The sequence below is a fragment of the Uloborus diversus genome, chromosome 7 (genome assembly GCF_026930045.1).
Source record: "Uloborus diversus isolate 005 chromosome 7, Udiv.v.3.1, whole genome shotgun sequence".
Classification (NCBI taxonomy): domain Eukaryota; kingdom Metazoa; phylum Arthropoda; class Arachnida; order Araneae; family Uloboridae; genus Uloborus; species Uloborus diversus.
In genome coordinates, this window is record NC_072737.1 from 115,659,704 (window position 1) to 115,683,354 (window position 23,651).

The 23,651-nt window shown below is 32.1% G+C and overlaps 1 protein-coding gene across 1 annotated transcript in view; it reads left to right on the forward strand.

The window, feature by feature from the left end:
- LOC129227062 (histone acetyltransferase KAT6B-like) overlaps nucleotides 1–23,651 on the forward strand; it is a 95,937-nt gene that overhangs the window by 55,331 nt on the left and 16,955 nt on the right. The window contains exons 8-11 of the mRNA XM_054861706.1: nucleotides 13,362–13,459; nucleotides 13,542–13,660; nucleotides 15,541–15,613; nucleotides 19,243–19,473. Of these exons, the coding sequence (XP_054717681.1) occupies nucleotides 13,362–13,459; nucleotides 13,542–13,660; nucleotides 15,541–15,613; nucleotides 19,243–19,473 (521 nt within the window). The remainder of the gene's footprint in view (nucleotides 1–13,361; nucleotides 13,460–13,541; nucleotides 13,661–15,540; nucleotides 15,614–19,242; nucleotides 19,474–23,651) is intronic.

The following is a 23,651-nucleotide window of genomic DNA, read 5'->3' on the forward strand; positions in this document are numbered from 1 at the left end:
TTTTTTTTAACATGGAGTCTAAAACCTTCTCTGTATGGCTAATGAAGTGCGAAGTGATTAAAAAAAAGTAGCTGCTCTCGTAATCCCCTTATACTTGCTTTAGTTATTTCGGGAAATTTCAATCATTGTGGCTCTTGGTGCGATTTTACCGAATTTGCGAAAGTCGTTTCGGGGTACCTTCGATTATGCTCCCCCATTCTTTCCTTACTTTGTAAAACGATATGATATTAATTTTCGTTACAGAGATATCGTCGCCAGACGCTGAGATATTTTTGGTCACCATAAAATGGCGCTAAACAGTTTCATCCGAAATGTTACCAAAATAAGTAATACAATTTGGTGATTTTTTGAAATTGTGCCAAAAGGAAAATTAATGGAAGTTTTTGTGCTGTTTATGGATTTGCCTAATTTAGTTGCTGGATTATTTAACACAGTAAAAAAAGTCTTTTGAAAATTCTTTGATTGGCGATATTTTGTTTACATGGTGAAAGCTGAGAAACATTATGACGTAGTCTTCGGCTTCAAAAACAGCAACGTTGAAAAAACTGCCAAATGCATCAGCTACGGAAATCTTTCTGAAAAAATTTTGGCGATCTGCTGGTTGTTTGGATAATGAGTAAGTGTTCAATCAGCATAAATAATAATAAAAACCATTAATTACATTAAAGTTCCGTTTAAATGGAAAATCATTAGCCAAATCATGTATTATTTGCCAATCTTGTGCAAAAATCTTACTTCAAGATTTGACTTGAGAAAAGCCTTGAACAATCACGAAAAGCAAAGAAAGTCAACAATACAACAATTGTCGCTATCGATAGGGAGTTGAGATGATACACTAAATACTGTATTGAGTTGAGAAAAGCCTTCGAGCATGGATCTAAAAAGCTCATAACTCGTTTTTTATTCTACTTAGAAATTTCGAACAGGTGCCATCTTCAGCAGAAAAATCAGAGCTTTCGATGGACATATAATGTAAATATGTGCAAGTATTTTTTCATCCCAATATTAGAGAATTTATACAAAAATTGTGTTTTATTGCCCCCCTAAGGGGGTTTTGCCCCCCATAACAGGACGAAAACTACCCTATGTGTTATTCTGATGCATAAGCTATATTATTGTAAAGTTTCATCAAAATCCGTTCAGTAGTTTTTGCGTGAAAGAGTAACAAACATCCATACATCCATCCATACATCCATACATCCATCCATACAGACAAACTTTCGCATATATAATATTAGTAAGATACTCCAGCTTTGAGTGGTTTTTTTTATTATTATTATTTTAATAAGCTACATATATTATTGGTAGTTGCATTTTTTTTTTTTTTTTTTTTTTTTTTTTTTTTTTTTTTTTTTTTTTTGATTTCCAAATTTGAAAGGAACTAAGTCCTTAATTTTCCACCAAAATTAAAACAAATAAAAATTCATTAAAGATATGATTTTTTGAAGAACGTGCGTCCATGAGTTCGTACGCGCACTCGTTTCTCTTGAGTTCCTAATAAACTGATTATTTAGTAGGTGTAGTAGGTAATCCTGTGGTATTTTTAAAAATAAACAAATCTGGTTCTTCAAATTTTCTGTAACAATAGCTACAGTTCAAGCAATTCAATTTTCAGTTTCAAATAAAAAAGAAAAGTTAAATTGTTGCGAGTGGTAACTTAATCATTTTAACGGCACACACACACACACACACACACACACACACATGCGTGAATTTCCTCATTCCTAATTTTATGCCCCAGCAGCAAACTGTAACAATTAATAACATAGCGCTTCGACATCTTTTACTGCTGTGCTGGCGCAAAATTCCACAGAGGACGTCAACGGCCTCTTTGTAACTAATTTTGGTGTTAGTTGTGACTGAGGTGGGGGGATTTTTCTGCTGCGCTGGGCGCGATCTAAAAAATGGGACTGTTTATAGATTTGCGTTGGGTGCTTCATTTAAATCCCAAGAGGTGGAAGAAAGAAAAGAGAAAAGAAAAATCTCGCTCGGTGTTTTGCATCACTAAGAATAGTTCTGAATTCAACTGCGCATGCTTTTTGCAGTTTCAAAAAATGTTTAAATTACGCCTTCTGTCATGTGCCAACTGATCTGATGCTTTTTCGGAAATTATCGATACCGTAAAATTAAATTTTAACCTTCGGTTTTTGAATGATTTTTATCAATTAGCTTATGCCTCATTTGGGAAAAAAAAAAAAAAACAGAAAAAGGAAAAACTTCAAGTTCACAAGTTCAAGCTGAAGAACAATCTCTTTCTGCAATTCTTTTTTTTTTTTTTTTTTTTTTGCATGAAAAGTGTTATATAATGAATTTTTCGGATGTTCTTTCTTTTTATTGCATTTTTTGTGCTTCATTAACGTGATTTTGGTTTATAACTGAACCCTCTTCCCATTGGTAACAAAGGATGGAGTGCCCATCCCTTTCAATAACACACCGACGCGAACTTTGCCCGTCATTTAGGGTATCTGGAGGGGGGCGGTCAATTGACCCTTCCGTCTGGATTTTTTTTAAAAAAGGTGTATTTTGCAATGTTTTTCTCCAATAAATTGCGTTGAATATACCCTTTGCCCCCCCCCCCTCAGAAAATTTTGAAATGACGGACCTGCCATGAACAAGAACACCTCTCCCCCGAACGAGCTCAAAAACTCCAATTAATCCGCCCTAAACACTTCAGTGTCACCGTCTGTGACATGAACCCTGCCCCCTTCTGAGCACCCTTTGCATAAGTTCCTGATAACTACAATATTCTAATTGAAGTTCGAGCAGATTATTACCGTTATGAAAAATTACAAAATAAACAATTTTACCTGAACGATTTTCAAGTTTGAGCTAATTTTTATTGGTATTGTTAAGCTTAGATATGTTCTTTTTTTTTTTTTTTTTTTTTTTTTTTTTTTTTTTTTTTTTAAGCAGTTCAGATATTTTGTTGGGGATTTTTTTTTTTTTTTTTTTATTATTATTAATCTATAATAAAGATTTTTAATTTAAAAGAAAATTACAAGTTGATAAGAATTGTGCTAAGAGAAGGAAGTGGAATTAAAAAAAACCACTGAACATAATGTGTACAAATGTTCAAAATTTGCGGCTAAACAAAACAATCGTATTTGATGTGTGCATGCTCATGTGTGTGTGTTTTTCTTTTCTTTTTTTTTTTTTTTTTTTTACTATTTGTTGACATCTTGATGGGTGCTTCAACAAACAATCTGAACACTCATTGATATCAGCAACTAGCTGACCTCCGTTAAATTATTTGGGGTTTGTTGGCTGTTATTTCGTTTTACGCGAACAAAAATGTTCTATAACTACGTTTTAGGGACTTAAAATAAATAAATAAATAAAACGTAGTGTCTCGTTTTGTGGGAAAAAATAAATGGTTACATTTGTCATGATATTTTTGGAAACCCTTTCCAATTCTTTCATGTCCTGATGAAAATCTATTATTCGTTTTTCGTTTGCTAACAGCATCCATCTTTCTGGAAAATTGGGCCAAATGAATAATTGGTAGGTTTAGTAAGACAAACCACGTTAGAAAAGGCACAAATTTGCAAATAACAGCAGACACGTGTTTCGGCGACATGTGTCTGCTGTTATTTGCAAATTTGTGCCTTTTCTAACGTGGTTTGTCTTACTTTACTGTTCAGCACAAAGGTATTTATTTATCTTAATTGGTAGGTTTGTTTCTCTCTTTGAGGAGAAGGGAGTGGTATATTTCAGGTCAGCTTGTGAACATGTAACCAAATTCGGCTCTGGTAATGATAGGTGATTTGCTGTTTTCCGTCTACCAATGATAATGGATCCTCCTCCCCCCCCCCCCTTAAAAATAAGGTGCCCTCTACTTTTCGCCGACTCGAAATTTCCTTCCCCTTGTTTTTTAGTTTCCGGGGAGGGGGGATTTTAAATGTCAGCGAAAAGTAAGGAAAACCATAATATATGCAATAAGAGATAGAAATTTGAAGTTTTAATTTTTTTGTAGCCAGAGTAAATAAACTTGGGAACGTTTCTTTTAATAATCATTCAGATTATATGCTTTCAAAATGTAACATGCATTGCTTATTTTTTGATTTAAACGTTCCTCTTTTTTTAGGAGAACCTATATAACCAAAAACTTTGAGGAATTATTTGCTTGTCATGAGCTTTTAAATATAAATCAAGTTATATCTAGAAAGGCCATTGAAATTTCCTCTGCTCCAATTTTCCACCAGCGAATATGTCCAAACCAGAAAGCGGAAACGTAAACGGCGTTTAATTCCGAATTGTGTTACAGCGTCAAGAAGAAAAAGAAAACGTTTACCTAGTTTTTACCCCTCGCTACAGATCTTTTTAGATTGACCCCGACGACATGGTAAATCGCTAAAAGATCGAAGCCGCTATGCTCGTGGGAAAAATCTAAGCGAATCGAGCGTTTGAGGAGGAAGTATCGTCCTCCTCCCCTCCTTCCACTTACCACCACCCGCCTTTCCCCCTTTCCACCTCTCCATCGTTCTTGTCCCAGAGGCAGGATGTAAACATTTCGGATTTCGTAACGTCGCTGGCTGCTGTTGTCCGCAAAAAGGTGCCATATATTTTACCCTTTTTAGCTTGTGTGATCATCAAATCGGTGTGTGTGTGTGTGTTCTTGTGTGAATGGATAATGTGGGCGATCTGAATAATGGTTTCCATCGATTCCTGTTCTGATATTCGAAGGATAACTAACTGCGCACAAAGTGTGTCGTCATTGGGATTCACGGCTCGGCAGCTGCTTTCGCTTGCTCACCTCATCAATGGCGTAATTTAGCACCGCCGTAAGTATCGATAGTGCCGCGGCGCTTTTTGAATCGAAGTGTGTTGCGTAGCTGTTCAATATGATTGTTATTCTTTTGTGTTTTTGAGATTATTTCCTTCGTTATATCGATCTGATGGTTGTGTGAAGAATAAAGTAATCCTGTGAAATGTAGTTCATGGTTTTTTTTTTTTTTTAAACTTAAAAAACAAGAATCCATGTATACATCATACCTCATCAGATATCTCTCTGTGACAGATAAAACTATAATATAATTTATCGGAATCTTGGTTGTTTAATCAATGGGATAATTTAAATATTTTTTCAAAAAACTTAGTTATTTAGAAACCTTGCTGCAATTTGTTAAAATCACAAGAAACACTTTAAAATTGCAGGCATATGTTTCGGGATTGCAATGTCAGGTTTTTTTGGCAGATTCTTTTCTTCCCTGAAACACATGTCTGTAATATTTTCTTTTAAGTAGTTTTAACTTTTACATGATTTTAAACTTACCGCTATTTTTTTTATGGAGGTATGTTTATGTACAAAATAAAACTCAATGATAAAAATAATGCTTACATCCTGCTTCAGACTTATGAAAATCAAAAACAAAGTTTTACCATTTCGAAAAACATACACTGAAAGACTTCAATTTTTCAACTACATCATCAGATCAAATCGATGGTGTATCAAGGAAGGATGTAGATGGAAATCATCCCCACCCCCTCTTTCTTAAATTTAAAACACTTTTAAATTACTCTTTATCTTTAAATTTTTTTTAGTTTTTATTTCATTTTAAAATTCTACAATTCTGAAGCTTATAGTCCAAGTGTGTCTTTCCCATTAGTGCCAAATCTATGTCATAGTATAAAGGCCCAAAATTTTCTGCAGCATCACAGCAGGTAAAAAAAAATTTTAACCGAGTCGCGCAGGCATTGTTGAAAACATGTAGCAAACGAGAATGAAATTGTTACAAAAACTAAACATGGATTCATTCCATGTCACATGACCTCCATCAAACTATCTAAAATTTGGACGACGTTTTACAGAAATGCAGACATGCCTTTGACACTAACCTATGCAAATTTTCAGCTTCCAAGACACATTTTTGCTTGGCGTCTGAAAACTTTTTACTTCAAGTATAAAATTGTGTTCTTCTCCCGTTTTCATCAAACTGCGTAAGCACTACTCCTAAACCACGATCTGACGCGTCCGTTTGCACAATGAATTCAGGGTTGAAATTCGGAGAAAACAAAACTGGCTGACACGTCAACATTTCTTTCAATTGACGGAAGGCTTTCTTGCATTCAGGAGTCCAAACAATCAAATCATGAGGATCAGGATATCTGAAAAAGAATAGGTGGGCTCCAAAATGATCTCCAATGGGGGATTAGCTTAAACATGGCAATTAGTTTCACGAAGCTGATATCGTCAGATTTTGAGTCTTGGAAACTGAAAACTTATATCGTTAGTTTCAAAGGAATGTGTCTGCACATCTATAAAATTTCGTTCAAATCAGAGACAACGAGGTCATTTCACATGGAATTAGTGATGTGCCGGATCGTCAAAAAAGTAGATCCGCGGATCCGGATCATTAGTGTCAAGATCTGCGGATATGGATACGGATCTCATTTTTTTTTAAACCCAATTCAACTATTCAAGTGTTTAATTTGTTACGGAAGGTATTTCCGTCAGAATAATAACACTGCTTCTTCAAAAAAATGTCATCTGCACCGAAAATATAATCAAGACTATGATTTACTCTTTAAAGAAATCTCCGTTAAAATTGAAGAAGAGTTGGAAGGAATGGGTCAATGCTGCATTAATGCTTAAATAGAATATGATAAATTATTCCTAGCTTGCTCGGCAGATGTAGGATATAGGAGCAAGAGTGCAAAGCTGCTACTGGACAGGCTAGAAACATTTTTCGCATTTTATTTCAGCATAAATGCAACGTTGACCCATTCCACACAACTTACTCCGACCGACAGAATAACAAAGCCGGGAACACCTTTACGAACAGTAAATAGAGAATTTAGTCTCACTTTTTTTGAAGAATGCCGAGAAAAGCCAAAATGAAGAATAACAGAAACCCCCAAATCAATAACAGAAACTAATATTAACTAAAAATTTAAAAAATAAATTTAAAAAAAAACATGGTGACCTGATATTGAGATGGATTTCGCGAGTCAGAACACACATTGTTAACAAATATGAACTGACAACGGATAGAAATTTCAAATCATTGAGCTTTTCTCCTTATCCGACTATGAAATAGCTACTAATCATGAGTATAAAGGCTTTGAATTGCATTTAAAATTTCCTTAATACGATATAGCTTTTACTGTATATAACTTGGAAGTTCCAAACAAATGTCAAACGCAGAAAACTTAGTTCTTTGAATTTGTTGCCAATATTTTTAGCGTATGGGTAAGTTTTTACTACCATAATTCTGTACTACGTTAAGTCGGTTTTTATTAATATTTCCGGTAATTCAAGTTCTGCAAAAACGAGACCAAGCTAAGAACACTTTCGATCAAGTCGCCTTTTGAACGAAAAAAGAACTATCAAAATCGGTTCATCTGTTTAAGAGCTACGATGTTACAAATAGACACACAGGTGCTTATTTTTAAAACTTATTACCCCTTCCTTTTTGCGACGGGGGGTAAATTGGCTTCGGAAATTATACCCTATAATTTAGACATTGAGTAAAACCTAATTAAAATGGAATTTAAGAGTCTTTAATTCAAATATTTAAGAATTTTTAGAATAGAAAAGATCCGTCAAAAAAGTAGCGGATACGGATACAGATCTTTATTTTCCCTCGGATATGTGGAACATCACTACATGGAATGAACTCAATGATTTTTAGTTTTTCATGTAGCTTTTCTATGTTTCCTGCCAAAGGCTACATGACTCGGCAAGCTTCTGACAGTCGGGGTCATGAGTAAGATATGTGAAATTCTTTCTCATAAAAAAATTTTTTTGAAGTAACTTGCCATGTAAATTTAAGTGTCCTGCCTTCCATCAGTGCCTAGCTACCGCCCTGCGCCTTCAACTGTTTGACAACGAACATTTAGCATCAGAAAAATAAGTGTAAAATGCTTTTAAAACTTGCTCACTAAGGCGTGATAAGACGTTCAAAGCCATCAGAGAGTTCGCAACCTTCTTACCTCTATTACTTTTAAGTGATTTTTACTAGATTATAAAATACAGACTTGGAAATTGATTTGGAAGTGAAAATGTATATTGTACAGTTTATTGAGGGCAGGGTTTGAAAATATCTTGATATTTTCAAAAATATCCGATATTTTGATATATATCGGATATTTTGATATACGTCCAATATTTTCAACCAGCACAAACTAAAGTCTTCAAAACAGTAAATGTATCCTCTAATCACTCTTTATTTTCTAAAATTGTTATTGCAATATGTAGACTTAAAATAAGGTTTTTCTCATTATTTATAACCAATGTTTCATTTTACATTTTTATCAATTAATTAGTTAATTTAACAATTTAGCTGTTTTACTTATTTTTCTTTTGTTAGCTATTTTTACCCAGTTATATGATTCAGAAATAAAAAATATGCATTAGTTGATGATAGTCAATAGAATTTTTTTTTTTTTTTTTTGACACACTTTTAATATTTAATTAGGCACTTTTAATATGAATTAAAATTGTTACATTACAAATAATTTTATGAATATAAAATAACAAGGAATATTATACTACTTAGTTTCGCTTGATGTATTAATAAATCATAAAAATATAGTACATAACTTTTTGGTTATTTTTAATAATAAATGAACAGTATTATTATGATTAATATAATTTTTAATTAATAAAAACCGTTGTTAAAAAAATAAATATTGAAAATATTAAAATATGATATTTTGAAAATAAATATCGGATGGATATATATCATGATATACAGTAACCCCTTGTTATATTGCTCTTTTCGGGGGACAAAGAAAAAGAGCGATATATCTGAAAGCGTGATATAATGGAGGTCATTAAAAATAGTTATAAATCCAATACACAAGTACATTAGCTCTCGTTCTTTTCTATATGATTTTCTAATGGTTTCGATGTAGTTCACAAATGTACTATTACACCTATTGAAATTTGAACAAGATTGAAATTTAAGTAAATTTTTTGCCGTTAGAAAGTTAAAAACATCAAATGGCAAATGAAGACGATTTTTCTGATCTACCGCGAGATAAGAGTGAGCATTCCAATACCCTCTTATTCCAATAGACTTTCTAATCTGTTTGACTTGCTGTAGAAAGGATGTGATAAGTAACAGGAAATCCTGGAAAGTCATGGAAAAAAAAATAACAGAATTTCAGACCTGGAAAAGTCATGGAAAATTTAAATTTTCTTTCCAAGTCATGGAAATTTATTTGAAGTCATGGAAAAATGTCCTGACCAAAGAGAAAGTAACGGTAGCTAAAAGAGCATTAGAAATCTTGAGTGATTTAACAGCATTGCACATAAAAGCTATTAAAACTGGAAAATTGAACGATCCCAAAAACAGATCTGAATTTTGAAATCTCTTGCATCCACTTCTGTAGCAGCCACTTGTCTTTTTTTGCAATGTAATTTTACTACTTGGACCATTACTCATTTTTAATTTACCATTGTTTTCAGCACTTCTTATATATTCTATAGAATCAAACTTGCAAATTTTTGATTTCGCCCCACTCAAAAAATGCGATTCAATTGCATCCGAGTTTTCCATCACTTGTAAAAACTTTATTATTTTATTATTAAACTCATCATAGTTTATCTTAAATTGTTGAAGGTTTAAGAAAATAAAGATCTTTAGTTAGGCATTGGGATACAGAAATAGGGGAATTCTAGTACACTCTAAAACAGTAGTACCCAACATGCAGCCCGCAAAACTAATCCCTGCTACTCACTGCTACATTCAATGTCAGGAATCAAGCACAATGTTCTGGAATTTCTGAATCTATTAATTTATATGCATTTAAAAGTGTGCAAATAAGTTAACAAGTAGTTATGAATCAGAAAATTTATTCGCTACTAAAAGTTTTTTTAAAAAACAAATATCTGGTTTAGAAACATGAATTTACTAAAGAATGGCTTTACTTTAAAAAACGAAAATACTGTCAGATTATGTGCATGGTTAAATGCGCAGTTGACATTAAAAGGCAACTTTTGAACAAATCTATTGAAACTCAATAATAACTCATTCAACCTTTGTCCCATTCATTATCTTTCTGCCTGTTAATAAAATTAAGAGACATTTAAGAATCATTATATTTCATTCACTGTATTTTTACTTTGCTTTGAGATTTTGAATTTATGTGATGAAGACAAATAACAATAGATATTTAGATATACACTAATAATTTTGCAATTACCAAGTACTTCGATGAGGTAGTGGCACTCACGTAGGAGTTTTGCGAATGCTTTTTTCTGAAAAAATTGGCAAATTTGATATTAAATAGTAATTCTCTTCTTATAACAAGGTCATGAAAAATTTTATGAAGTCATGAAAAAGTCTTGGAAAAGTCATGGAATTTTTTCATCCAAATAGAGTATGAACCCTGAACCAAGCACAAATCTTTTCTGTACTAAAAGAAGGGCGTATGTTCTCTTCTACATGATCTAATATGACACTTGATGTCTCTCACTCATTGTAAAGGCAATGTATCAATACAAAAGAGGATGTCAAGTAGTTTACAGATTTAATTAGTTTACAGACAGACTTTTACAGACTTATCTTATACTGAAATATACTGCGCGGGTATGTACATATGGATGACTGGACTTGCTGCTGCTTTTCTCCCGAATTTTGAAGAATAGCTTCCTTTTGTTCATTGACAAAATAAAGAAGAAAGACCCTTCTCTGAGCAATACCATATGTTTTCAGAAATGGTTTCAAACTTAAAGCAGTTTTTTTTTTCTTATTTTAGGCTTTAGTATTTCGAAGGACATTAGAAAAGAGCAATACAACAAAGGGCTGCTGTATATCATGATATATATCAGCAAACCCTGATTGAGAGACATAACTATAGACTACTTTTGTCAGATATTTATGTTAAACCGGTGGTTTCCAACCTTTTTGAGACCATCGCCCCCCTCCAGGCCTCACTGACAGCTATCGTTCCCTTTCCTTAAAAATAAAAACTTAAGTTCATGCTGGTAAACATTGATACTATGGAAAGTTTAAATGCCTAGTTTTAATTTTAAAATTAATAGAGACGTACCGAGTAGCACTTTGGCCGAGTTACCAAATACTCGGCCTTTCACTACTCGGCCTAGTTACCAAGTACCAATTATGTTTTAAGAAGAACCACCAACACACATGGGATGAATTTTGAACTTATTGGAATAGTAGTATAGACCTCCTTGTCCATATAATAGTTTTTAAAACTAAATTCCTGCTGAAATTTAATTACGCATTATATATACAATTTTGATTGTGTCAAAAATTTTACAAAAAAATTATTTTTAAAATTAAAAATAAATAAATAAAAGGTATGATTAATCAAGTTGGATTTAAAACAAATTACAGTAAAATCTGTCTAATGCGGACACTACCGGGACAAATTTTTTTGTCCGCAATATCGAGGTGTCCGCAGGACAGAGGTTTAATAATGTTATTTGCATTGGAACTGGGGAATTAAAAATTGTCTGCATAAGAAGGTTTTCCGTTAGGAGGAGTTTCACTGTATACCAATCAATTATAGTTCTAGTCCGCCAAACATAAATAATTTTTAGAAGCAGATAAAACAAATGTGCAGGAACACTGCAGACCCCCCCCCCCCCCCCCCTTTCCAGGGACGTCCTTTTCAGTGCATAACATGTGAGCTAAAGAACGTAAAGACATTCGACAAAAAAATCTTTCTTTTGTCGGATGCCTTTAAATCTATGAACTCCCATTTTGTGCATTGAAAAAGGAATTCCTTGTAACGCCAAAACACGCGTCTGCAGTGTTCCTGCAGTGTGTTTTTAACGTTGTTTTATTTCCTTTTATTTTTTAAGCAAAGGTATTTTTACATTTTTTATAATTTTTATTTGTAGAAAAAATCCATTTTTAATATAAAAATTCCATATTTTCTCTACTTACCTTTTTTGCATAATTTTTAATAAATAAGTTTTATTAACTTTGGGGACATTAAAATAAAGATTTATTCCATTGAAGCGTTACAAGCTTCATTATTCTCAAAATTTAAATTTGACTTATAAATTTTAATTGTAAATGATTACAGAATATAATGCTTGCTCTGTTTTTTATAAATTTTAGTATCTGTCTTGGACAATATTCAATTTTTTACAACTACTCGGTATTGGCCGAGTATCTGATCAGAATTTGGCTGATTACCGAGTACTCGGCAAATTGGCCGAGTACCGAGTAGTTACCGAGTACTCGGTACGTTTCTAAAAATTAATTATCCATTTATTCTGAAACTTAAAAAATAATAATAAATAGATAAAAGTATCTTTTATATGTGTTTTAACTTGACTGTACAAAATTAACTGAAAGCTATTTAAAGGGAAATACTTGAGATCATTGATGTACTTTTCAAAAACAGAAGTACATTTCTTATGCAGATTTACCTTTTCAAACTGAAGCCTAGGTAATTAAAAACAAACTTTAAATTTAAAAAAAAAAAATGAAAATTTAAACTTGACCATGAATGATGCCTTGATTTCTTAAGATTTAAACGGGTTGTGAAAAGGAAGCTTCTGAACTTTAATTTGTTACTTTGCTAACTTGTGATTCTTTGTCTGAACTCTGAACTCTCCCGGTGTCCCCGTTGAACATTTCAGAAAACTGGCAAGCGTAATTATACATATGTACAAAAGTTTTGAATTCATTAAGAAAGCAAGCAAAACTTATTGTAGAAGATAAACTACTTCTATTCGCATTTCAAATACATGTGAAATGTTTATAATTTTGCTTCAAATATTTTCAGATATATGTTATGGTAAAGGGTCGTCTCTAAATGATATTGCACATTTTTTTCGACTTATTTGACCTCCCCCTCCTTTTCACACTTATTATCCCCTTCCCTTAAACATATTGTTACAAAAACGATTTTTATTTTAACCAAAATGTGTGATTTATTACTTCTTGATACCCATCAAAGGTGATATCACCCCCCCCCCCCCCCCCCCCCCCCAAGAATCTTGGGTGCCGGAATTCAGTTTCTGCATTTACGTGTTATTAAAGTGCCTACTCTTAAAAAAAATTTGTTTCTTTCCGAGGCTGGGTTTTTTTCCTTCCTGCATTCCAGTAGATGTGTTGTGTACATACAAGTGTTTAAAAGTTGCCAAAAACAGGAAAACTTTTAAGGCCAAATGTATGCACATGGTTTTCAAGGTGCAATGCCCAACCTTTCAGACTACCTGTGTGTCAAATTTAATAACTTAGTTTGATGCATACCTGGAGCAGAGACAATAAAAGCATTACCTCTCTTATGATTAAAGATGATAGCTCTTATTTTTCTCAACTCATTATTTCAATTTTCATAAGTATTTCAGCATTTATGTCCAATAGTTTGCTTAAATAAAATTCATCTTTTTCTAGTGTGTCTAATTTCTGATTTATTTTTTTATTTTTTAGCAGAAACTAGTATAAAAGAGCCTAAAGCAACTTTGCCACCTGGTGTTACTGATAATGATGTAAATTTGTTCAAAAACGTCCAAGAAACAGCATTACAAGTATGTACAAATATTGAGTGTGCATCTGTCTCTTGAAATAAAGAAGTTCTATTAATGTTTAAAAAAATTTTAATAATTTTAGGCTATGGGCCATGGATCAATTCCCCCTGAACCTCAAGGACGTAGTCCTGGAGCTATTGAATTTGGAAAATTTAGTATAGAAACGTGGTATTCATCTCCATATCCTCAAGAGTATGCTAGGTAGGCTTGCCGTTCATCATATTTCTCATTTTGAGTTGTCTATATCAAAGTATCAGAGGTTGTTGATCTCTTTGTTGCTTGAGCGATATCCTAAAACAAAGTCAAATATGTTTGTAATGATTGAGAGATATAAGCATAAGAGGTTGTGTAAACAAATTTGCTTGGTAACCTGCTGATTTAATTCTTGTTGAAATTTTTATTACGTTTAATCCTGGTGGAAGAAGCAACAGTTCAAAATGCTTGCAAATTCACTTGTTATGGAAAGTATAATATTATCAGGTCATGGCTCTCCATCCATTTACTTACTCAATAAAACACCATTGACAAAACCTTATTTTTTTTAACTGTTTATTCAATAAGATGAGGCTAGAATTGATGCAATTTGTTCATCAAATTTTTGTTTTTAAAATGCAAATTCATTGTAACTTTTTGTTAGGTTGGATTCAACACATATTGCCAATTGTAATGTGGTATTTTATATATACAGTTAGACCCCGATTTAACAAATTCGCCGGGACCAAAGCTTTTATGCGCTAAATCGAGGTTTTTCGTAATATCAGGGTGCAAAAAAAAAAAAAAACACTTGCCTTATGAAAAACCTAATAAGCAACTCTACAAACATATCCATAATTAAAAGTGTAAAAGTATAATTAAAAAGTGTTAATGTAAAAGTGTACACTTTTTATTCAGCATTCCACAACTTATTACACGCTATTAATTTGAGATTTTAAAGTGCTGGGTAACAGATGTTTGACAATTTCCTTGATACTTTACTCGAAATAGTTCACTATCGACTTTATAGAGAGAGGGGAATACTGCAACATTTACACTAGGGGAAATACTGCATCAGCCTGCAACGAGCTATTTTTTTTGCAGTTCCCAACCCATGTAAAGCATTAGAAAAAGTAAGTTTTAGTGGGAGTTTAATTATCCCTTTCTGCATCGGAATCTCTATTCATTGGTTGCCCCCCCCCCCCCCCCTCTCCCGTCAAAAATTTGCTGATTCCAAGAAAAGTTTTTTTTGCTTCGGACAAGATCGATATATCATTTCAAAAACAATCCAATATTTCCTTATTCAAATTGACAAAAAAAAAGTTCGGGTTGTTAAAATAATTAACTGTAATTCAGGATTTATTATTTGGTAAATAGGGATTTTTTCCCTTCATTTTTTAGTTGGAGAAGAAGAAACAATTGCTAAATCGCGATATTTGTTAAACAAGAGTATCACTGTATTTAAGGACTATTGTAACTCCACACCTTAACCTATTAAGAAGGTGAATTCTACTTATGCTAATGATGAGGGTAACTTAGACGGGAAATGAGAATTTTTTACTGGTAAGCTTTTTTTGACATTCTCGATTATGCTCTAACAATTCCCAGTTTCATCAAAATAATAATTAGGCACTTTTCCGTTAACCGGGTGCAAGTGAAAATTGTAAAATGATTACGCCAAACGATTATTCGCCAATTTTCTTACAACCCTTGGTGGGCATATTTGCTTGGCGTGGGCGAATGATCGCTTGTAGCAGTTTTTCTAGTGCTTTCGAATTATAAGTAAAAAAAATATGTGTGATTTTTGCTTTCCAAAAAGTATTCTATCAGTGTGCGAAGTTTTATTCATATTGGTGATTCACACTTGGATAGGGCTACTGGTGAGACAATGATATACAAGTGAGCCTTGATTATCTGAAATCAAGACTGATTATCTTCTTTTTTTTTTTTTTTTTTTTTTTTTTTTTTTTTTTTTTTTTTTTTTTTTTTTTTTTTTTAATTTTGTTTTTGCTGATCAAATGAAGTTGGTTTTCTGATTTTTTTTCTTTATTTCTCCTGTTTATCAAGGTCTACTGTATTTGTTTTCACTTCAAATTTTTACCTTTTAGGCTTCCAAAACTGTTTTTGTGTGAGTTCTGTTTGAAATATATGAAGAGTAAGAATATTCTTCTGCGACACTTGGTGAGTCAACTGCTAACTTTTTGTCTGTTAAGTAGAAATGCTTAATTTGCGCATTTCATTGTTTAAGTTCATCCTAGAGGACTTGAATTTACATTTTTAAGATTGTAGGAAGAACGCACCCCCCTTCACTTTTTCATCAGCAAAGACAGACTAAAATTTTTAAATATTTCTGCTTCTAAGACTTTTCAAAAAAGAAACACTGAATCCATAGATCTTAAAATAGAGTAGATGTGCCTTCTTCCCGCTTTTCTCCTCAGAGCGCGCGTCAACATCCCCCCCCTTTGACATCACGTGATCATGGGAAAGAATGTTTCACATCATCCCTCACAAGAAAATCTTTCCCTTATCGAAGAGAATCGCTTTTCACCACAATCATTTGCACAATTAAGGGAAATAAAAGCGCAATTCAGGAAAAAGTGAACTCTTTGTCTGCACGTGACAGCTCATATGTTTCATTAAAAGTAATAATTAAAAGGCATAAAGAACAAAATTTTTTTGCTTAAGAAATCACAAACGTATGCTTGTACTTTGGCAAAAAATGTTGTTCATTACCTTTTTAAGTTATCACTTTTTAATGAAATGCAGGACAAAATGGTAGCTTTTTCATGGAATGGTCTATTAGATATTTCCCATCATAACTTTTGTGCAGACGCATAAGCTATTTAAACTTTTTTTTCCGAGTGCCTTAAATACTAAGTATAGATAGATATCTTCAATGCTAAATATAAAAGAAAAAATCTTCAACAAAAATTAACCTTCTAAATTTTATTTTATTTAAATCAAATTTTTCAAGTACAGATAAATAGATTCAATGCATACTTTTTCCACAACTTTTGAAGCCAGTGCAACAATTTTACATAAAACCATATGTAAAACCCTAAATCAATTTGAAATACAAATGTAAATAGAATCAAATATCAGTTAATTTAATTAAACAGTACTTGCATGCATTACACCCCAGTAATATATTAATAAAACACTAACTTTGGTTTGTTCGTGATTTTTAGTCAACTTCAGTTTTTTTTTTTTTTTAAGTGCTCAGAAAATAAATTTATTCCTTACTTTTCACACCAATTAAAAACTACATAAATGGTCGTTTCACTCTCCCTCCCCAGTTTTTTTTGTTCCACAAATCAAGGGTGAATAAAACTAGTGATTATTGTCCCTTAAACAGTATTGGTCTTAGTGAATTAGTTTCATTGTTTGAATTAACTGCTTTATCCATTCTAATGCTTAAATATTTAAATACGATTAATTTTATAAACTTGTTAACGTGATTATCAGCTGCTTCTGTTTCCAACATATGCTTGTTTAAATCTAGAGAAACATAATTCGAAATTTTTTCTATAACTCTTTTGGTCATGAGTACCATTATATTTTTGTGTTTTATTCCCAAAACTTTTTCACATTCTCGACTAACACGTTCAGTTGTTCTGCACAAACATACGTCTTTCGATGGTTGCAATAAGCTATTATACTTGAATGTGTCCCAAATTCTTAAATTATTAATCCTGTTTTTGGTTTGTTGTAGTTAAGGCTGCTTTACAATCATCGCAGTTCACAACAGAGAGCAAGTTTCGGAAGAAAAGTTTCATTCTTCCAAAGAATTTTTTTACGCTTCAAATTTGAAGGTTGTCAAAATCGGGGCAATTCGAAAATTGCACTCTTCAATTTCAGTATGAATTAATAATCTTTTTTTTTTTTTTTTCACTTCGAAATAGTTGACGATTATCTTTGAACCCCCGTCGCAACCTAATCACACTTAAAAACATTTCAAGGTGATCCTGATTAAGCTTATAGGCAGTCTTGCATAATACAGACGAACGCGCGAACGGCGTTTGCAGAAAATTTTTGGGTCTGCAGAAATTGTTTTCAAACTGCTAACGTTAATGAAAAAATAATTCTTTTAAAAAGAATTTTTTAAAAAATCCCAGTTCATTGCTGTTAAAGCCTTTCTCCAAAAGCCTTTTAAAGCACGTGTGAAAAAAATTAATAGTTTTGGCAGTTTTCTTCAGTTGGTAAAAAATAAGAAATAAATATATGTTATTATAAAAAAAATGATTTAAAGCACTTTTTTTTGTCTCTTTCATATTTGAATATAAATTTAATTCTTTATTCACAAGTGTGAATTATGCAAAATAATTATTTGCAGAAAATTTTCCAGTTACGATTTGTGTTTGCAGAAAGCTTTTCATTTTATCTAAGTCTGCTTATAGGTCATTATGTAGTTTAGAACTGGAATTCGGGCACTTATATACTTTTTATATATTCCTAGCACAGTTTTCATAGAAATTATGAAACTTAAAAATCTAGTTTTTCGCAGGCATCCTTTAATTAATTTTCCATTACTTATTTTCAGTAACTTAATATAATGCTCCCGCTTGTCAGAAAGTCTTAAAATTTTTGAATAAGATTGGCATTAGCATCGCATTCATCAAACCTTCGTTCACTAGAAAATCTCAGATTCACACAGATAGATTTCTCACATTAGTATAATGAAAATTTTCATACAATCCTAGACTTTTAACGACGCTTTGCATTGTTATGTCATTGCTTCCCAAGTAGAAAGAGATACGATGTCCCTTGATCACATGATTCTTGGAAGAATCATGATGACCCCACTTTTTCCAGGCGAAATATGCTGCACTTTAGGAGAAAGGCCTATCTATTCCTTTTAAAGATCTATGACGGAATCCCTTCCCGTAGATGTTGAGAGGATGTTATAAAATTATATCAATATAAATCAGTATTTAGTTTATTTTTAATAATTATTTAGAGATTTACATTAAAATTAGGAAAATTTCTATATTTTTTAAATGTATAATTTGAGTAAAAGCAGTATTTTAATCCTTGGAAATTTTTTCAATAAGGTTCTTGAAAAATACTTGAAATGTTTCGTGGCCAAAAAGTGGTAACCCCGGTTTACATTCAATATTTAGGTTAATCAACAATCAGAAGTTTGTCATTAGTCAATGAATTGGAATTTTTGCTGTCTCGCGCAAAAATTATGCTGCAATAAAAAAAATTATTTTGACCTAAATTAACATTTAAGATAGTCGTACACATCTAGCTTTGTTCTTAATTTTATGCCATGTATCCAAAAAAAGCTTCATTGTTGAAAATTTTGTTTTCTTTTAACTTTTATTGCTCTGCATAATCAGTACAAAGTACGCTTGATTCATTTCAGGAGTAGTATATTCTGGAACTTAAAATACTATGATTTTCTACACATGCTCTGCTTTTTCGGAGTTTTTACTTCAGAATTTTCCTTTAAATCCTAATATTCCAAACTATAAGATAAATGTTACATACAAGCCATTGAGAGTAAAAGGGCTGTAAAAGAGTAAAAGGGCTGTAAATCAAATTTGTGTTTACACTATCAGAAAATTAATTATATCCTCACTCTACTTCATGCAAAAATTAGTGTAAGTCTCGGTTCAACCATTTGCCAATAAATAGTATTAAAAATATTTAAAAGAAAGCAATACAGCATTACTGTTTTGTGTAAAAGTAGTTACTAAACCGTTCAATTGCTCCAAATCATGTTTTAGTGACATAACACAACTTTTGACTCATATTTTGTCATTCATGATTAAATTAACTCATGTTAAGATTTTTTTTTATTACAGAGGAAATGCAATTGGACTCACCCTCCTGGAACCGAAATCTATCGAAAAGAAGATTTATCTGTTTTTGAGGTTGATGGAAATGTCAACAAATTATACTGTCAAAATGTCTGCCTGCTTGCAAAGTTATTTTTGGATCATAAGACACTTTATTATGATGTTGAACCCTTTCTTTTTTATGTCTTGACGAAAAATGATGATACAGGATGTCATTTTGTGGGCTATTTTTCCAAGGTAATGCTTATTTAAATTTACTTGAAATCTTTCTTGTTGTGTTAGTTTTCTTGAATTTATTTTATGAGGGAAACGAACTTATGAGATGTGTTTTATTTTATGCAGAAAGGAAAGAAAAGGCAATGCATCCGAAATCCACAAATGGTAGTGTTACGTTATACTGTTGATACTAGGGTTTCCAATCCCAAATTCCTTCGAATCCTTGCACGATATTTAGCGGGAACGAAAGCAAACTCCCGCAAAAAATTTGAACGCAAACTCTTTCCAAGTTTTGCCGTTCCTAAAATGAATATTTTCACAAGCATCATCTGAAGTTTGATTTACCTTCCTTGTATATCTGTAGGAAGAGCAAAAAAAACCCTTGTGTGTTTCATATGATAGACGGTCACGAACATTTAAGAACACAATAAAAATAGTGTAGTCTTCTGAGAGTGACTTGATCCTGAAAAGTTAGCTTTTTGAAGAATAAAGTCAATCCCCCGGGATTCCGTGGATTGGCTCCATACAATCCGAAAATCCTGTGGGATTGGAAACCCGTATTGAAACAGCATATTCATTGCATGGAAACAATTTTGAATGTTAAGTTATGCCTTTTCTTCAGAGTTTCTACCAAACCATCTTTAAAGCCTTTCAAATGTTGAGTTTTTTTTTAGAAGCTCTTAATACTCTTTTATTTTTGTCCCAACTGCTCAAAATCCTTAATTTTCACTATCACAAATGGTATTTCTCTCATGAAAACCTAAATTTCTGCTTTTGAACATAAATCTCTCGACTTCTGACAGTAAAGTAGTATCTCTTATTTGATATCTATTAGAGCTTATCATCTTTTCGCTCTGTATTGTTATCATATATTATATTTTTATCAAAGGGGGTTTTGTGACAAAAGGTAAAATTCGTACCCTTCAAAACTGTTGAAAGCCTTCAATTTACAAGTAGAACCACATCATCGCTGGTGAGATAAATTTACTTTATCTACCAGTTTGTTGGTGTTCTCAGCTTCTATGAGAAAACCTTTGTCTCAAGCTTGGTTATTGGCCATTCCGGACAAAATTGCAGTCTCTGTACTGTTAGCATTTTGCATGGAATTCTGCCTTAGCTTCGGAGGCAATAGCCTCCTTGCCTCCGAAACATGTCTGTGTTTTTATAAACTTTTTATCCTTTCTGTGCTTTTAAACGTTGTTTCATTTTTATCCAATTTACCTTGCACAGAGCTATCGCTTTTCAAGTGGATGTTGAGGCAGGAATCATCTCACGTGACTGCGACCTTAACCTTTCATGAGAGCTGAGAGCTACACTGATTCTAGTTGGGATTTGAATAGTCGTCGATTTTAATTTTTTACCTTCTGCCTTAAATATTTTGGCACTGTTTTTTTTTTTTTTCAATTTCTACAGTAAGATTTTGAGTTATGCCTATTTATAAATGGCTCTAAAAGTTGTGCTCATTGAGAAATGGAGTTAGTGTTTCACACACGTTTTCGAAACGAAGTAAATAGCAGCAAAGTTGACTTCTTTACAATGAATAGAAATTTCTTTCTTCTTTTTCTCTTTCATTTCATAGTGCAAGATAGTTTTTTTAACAGATTTCAAAAAGGAGGCGGTTATCAATTCATACCATATGTATGTCTTTTTTTTTTGTTTGTCCACTCATAGCGTCTCACCTAGTGAACCGATTTTGATGATTCTTTTTCTACTGGATAGGGGATGGCTCAACTTAGGTCCCATTACTTTGTTAGACCATATTTGTTCTTTAGAAAAAAAGTTATGGGCAAAAAACAGTAAATTTTATGCACTTTCCCTATTAAATGATTAAAATGATATTGTAGCGAAGTTCGCACTTTTCATCCGTAGATAACGGTGGCTCAGTGGTAGAATTCTCGCCTCTCACACGAGCGACCCGGGTTCAAATCCCGACTAGGACAAAGTGAATTTTACTAAAATTTCTTTTCTACTGTTTCCCGTATTTTCTCGAATCTTCTATTAATTTCTGTATCTTTCCAAGTCTGGAAAGTTCCAGCACTTTCTCAAGTTGTATATAAGGAGATGTAACGTTCATTAGTGGTTCTGAATAAAGATCTCGAGTTGAGACTAACGAGTATTCGCTTCATTTGGCTTTCACATTGTCTTCGCTATCTTCATCTACACGACAATATGAAACTCATTGTTATAAAAGTTTGGTTCCATATACCAGTAACATTAATAGTAATTGTAATGATAATTTTGAATGAAGGCTTCTCTGAAGCAAGCATCAAATTTCTTTAAGGGATATTTCGATAATGGGGAATCTGGCTCTTTCGTCTCATTTTTGGCGTAAATAATTTTATTTTAGTAACCCTGCTGATTTATAGTAACCCTATGTGAATTATCAAAATCTTCCTTTCTTCAGTGCTATTGCTCCATAGTAGCGGTAAACCTAACCTGGAAGCGAGGTGATGCAGTGATTAGGATCTGCTTAGCCTTCACAATGCTACCATTAGGTTTGACTCAATTACTCTGTAGTATTTTTATCGTTATCATCTATGCCGATAACAGATGATCGGGGCTAAGTAAGAAAATACAGGATTGCATCATGAGCAACTTAGATGCTGTGGAATGTAAATTAGTTAGGAAAAACGTAATACTTAAATAGTTATAATTAAGTACGCATGATTTCCAGAGATGAACAAAGATAAGTTTTTAGTGCCAATCGCTTAAAGTTTGACGCGTGTCAATAGTTTTTTTTTAGTATGGAGCATTTTTAAGAAAAAAATGTGAAGTTTTGTGATGGTAACTTCTTATTATTTCTGAAATACCTACATTTACACTAAAAAGAATGAAATTAAAAAAATTGAAAAAAATAGAACCGACTTCAAAATTGCTCTAAAAAGTGAAAAATAATTTTATTCTTTAAACACCATCGATAATGCTTTTAAACATGAAGTTAGCGCAAAAACGATAGATAAAATCATTCACAGCCATAACTCAAATACAACTATAAATTTAACCAGGACCAGTTTCTTCACTATCACATACATTATGCATTGATGACAACATATTTGAATAGCGATATAAATGTTTCGTTCGTAACTTTGGATGCTTTTCTGAAAACAAATATGAACGAAGCGTGGTTACACTGGATTTTACGTTTTGTTTTTGCGCCAACTTCAAAAATTATGTTTAAAAGCATTATCGATGATGTTTAAAGAATAAAATTATTTTTCATTTTTTAGAGCAATTTTAAAGTCGGTTCTTTTTTTTTTTTTTTTTTTCAAAATTTTTTTATTTACTAATTCATTTACTATACCATGCCTACTGGAAATTAATAAAATATTAAATTTGTGAAAATGATGTTAAGTGTAAATGGTAATGTATTTCAAACTATTTTTTAGCCTATCTTCCCCATATTTTTTTTATTATTTTTTTTTTTAACAAAAATAAATGAAATGAATAAAGATTTTATCTATTACAAAAACAACCCCAAAAACACAAAGAAAATTTTCAAAAATCAATAAATTGAATGATGGGGGAAAAAACTTTCAAAAGACGAACTACAATTTTTTTTCCCAAATTGGGGTGTTTGAACTTTGTTTATAGTTTTACTTTTCAGCAAAGGTTCTTTTTTTTTTTTTTTAACCACTGAATAATTGAGAAAATTTTAGAAATTCTAAATATTTTTAATACTTTGTGTTCGGAATTCGAAAAAAGTTAAAGTTTTTTGTGAAATCCGAAATGCAATTTTACATAGACTTCACAAGTTAGAGGTTGGCTGATTTAAGAGAAGTGCATTCATAGTGCACATGATTTTATTGCATGTAAAAGTGATTGGTGAAATGAAGAAAGTGTTAATATTGTTTTATAAGACAGAGAAAAAAATTCTATATCTAAATAAATTCTCATTTTCCAGTATAAGTCTTTTAACTTTCTAAAAACATTATCCAAAATGCCATTTTCAACATTTGTAATTGTTTAGAGAAAAAATGTTTTGCTGATAAAATTAATTGTAACACAAAATTCGAGGGAAAAAAAAGGTATCTTTTGATTTTTAAACAAAATTAATTTTGTGCATTGCTGCGTACTTTTGGTGTACTTTTAGATTCATTGATATTTTTCAAGAAGTGATGCATTCGAATAATTAAATATTTGTGTTGGCAATCAATAGTCAATTTATAGACATGATTGAAGAGTCGAAATCTTCCGTAGAA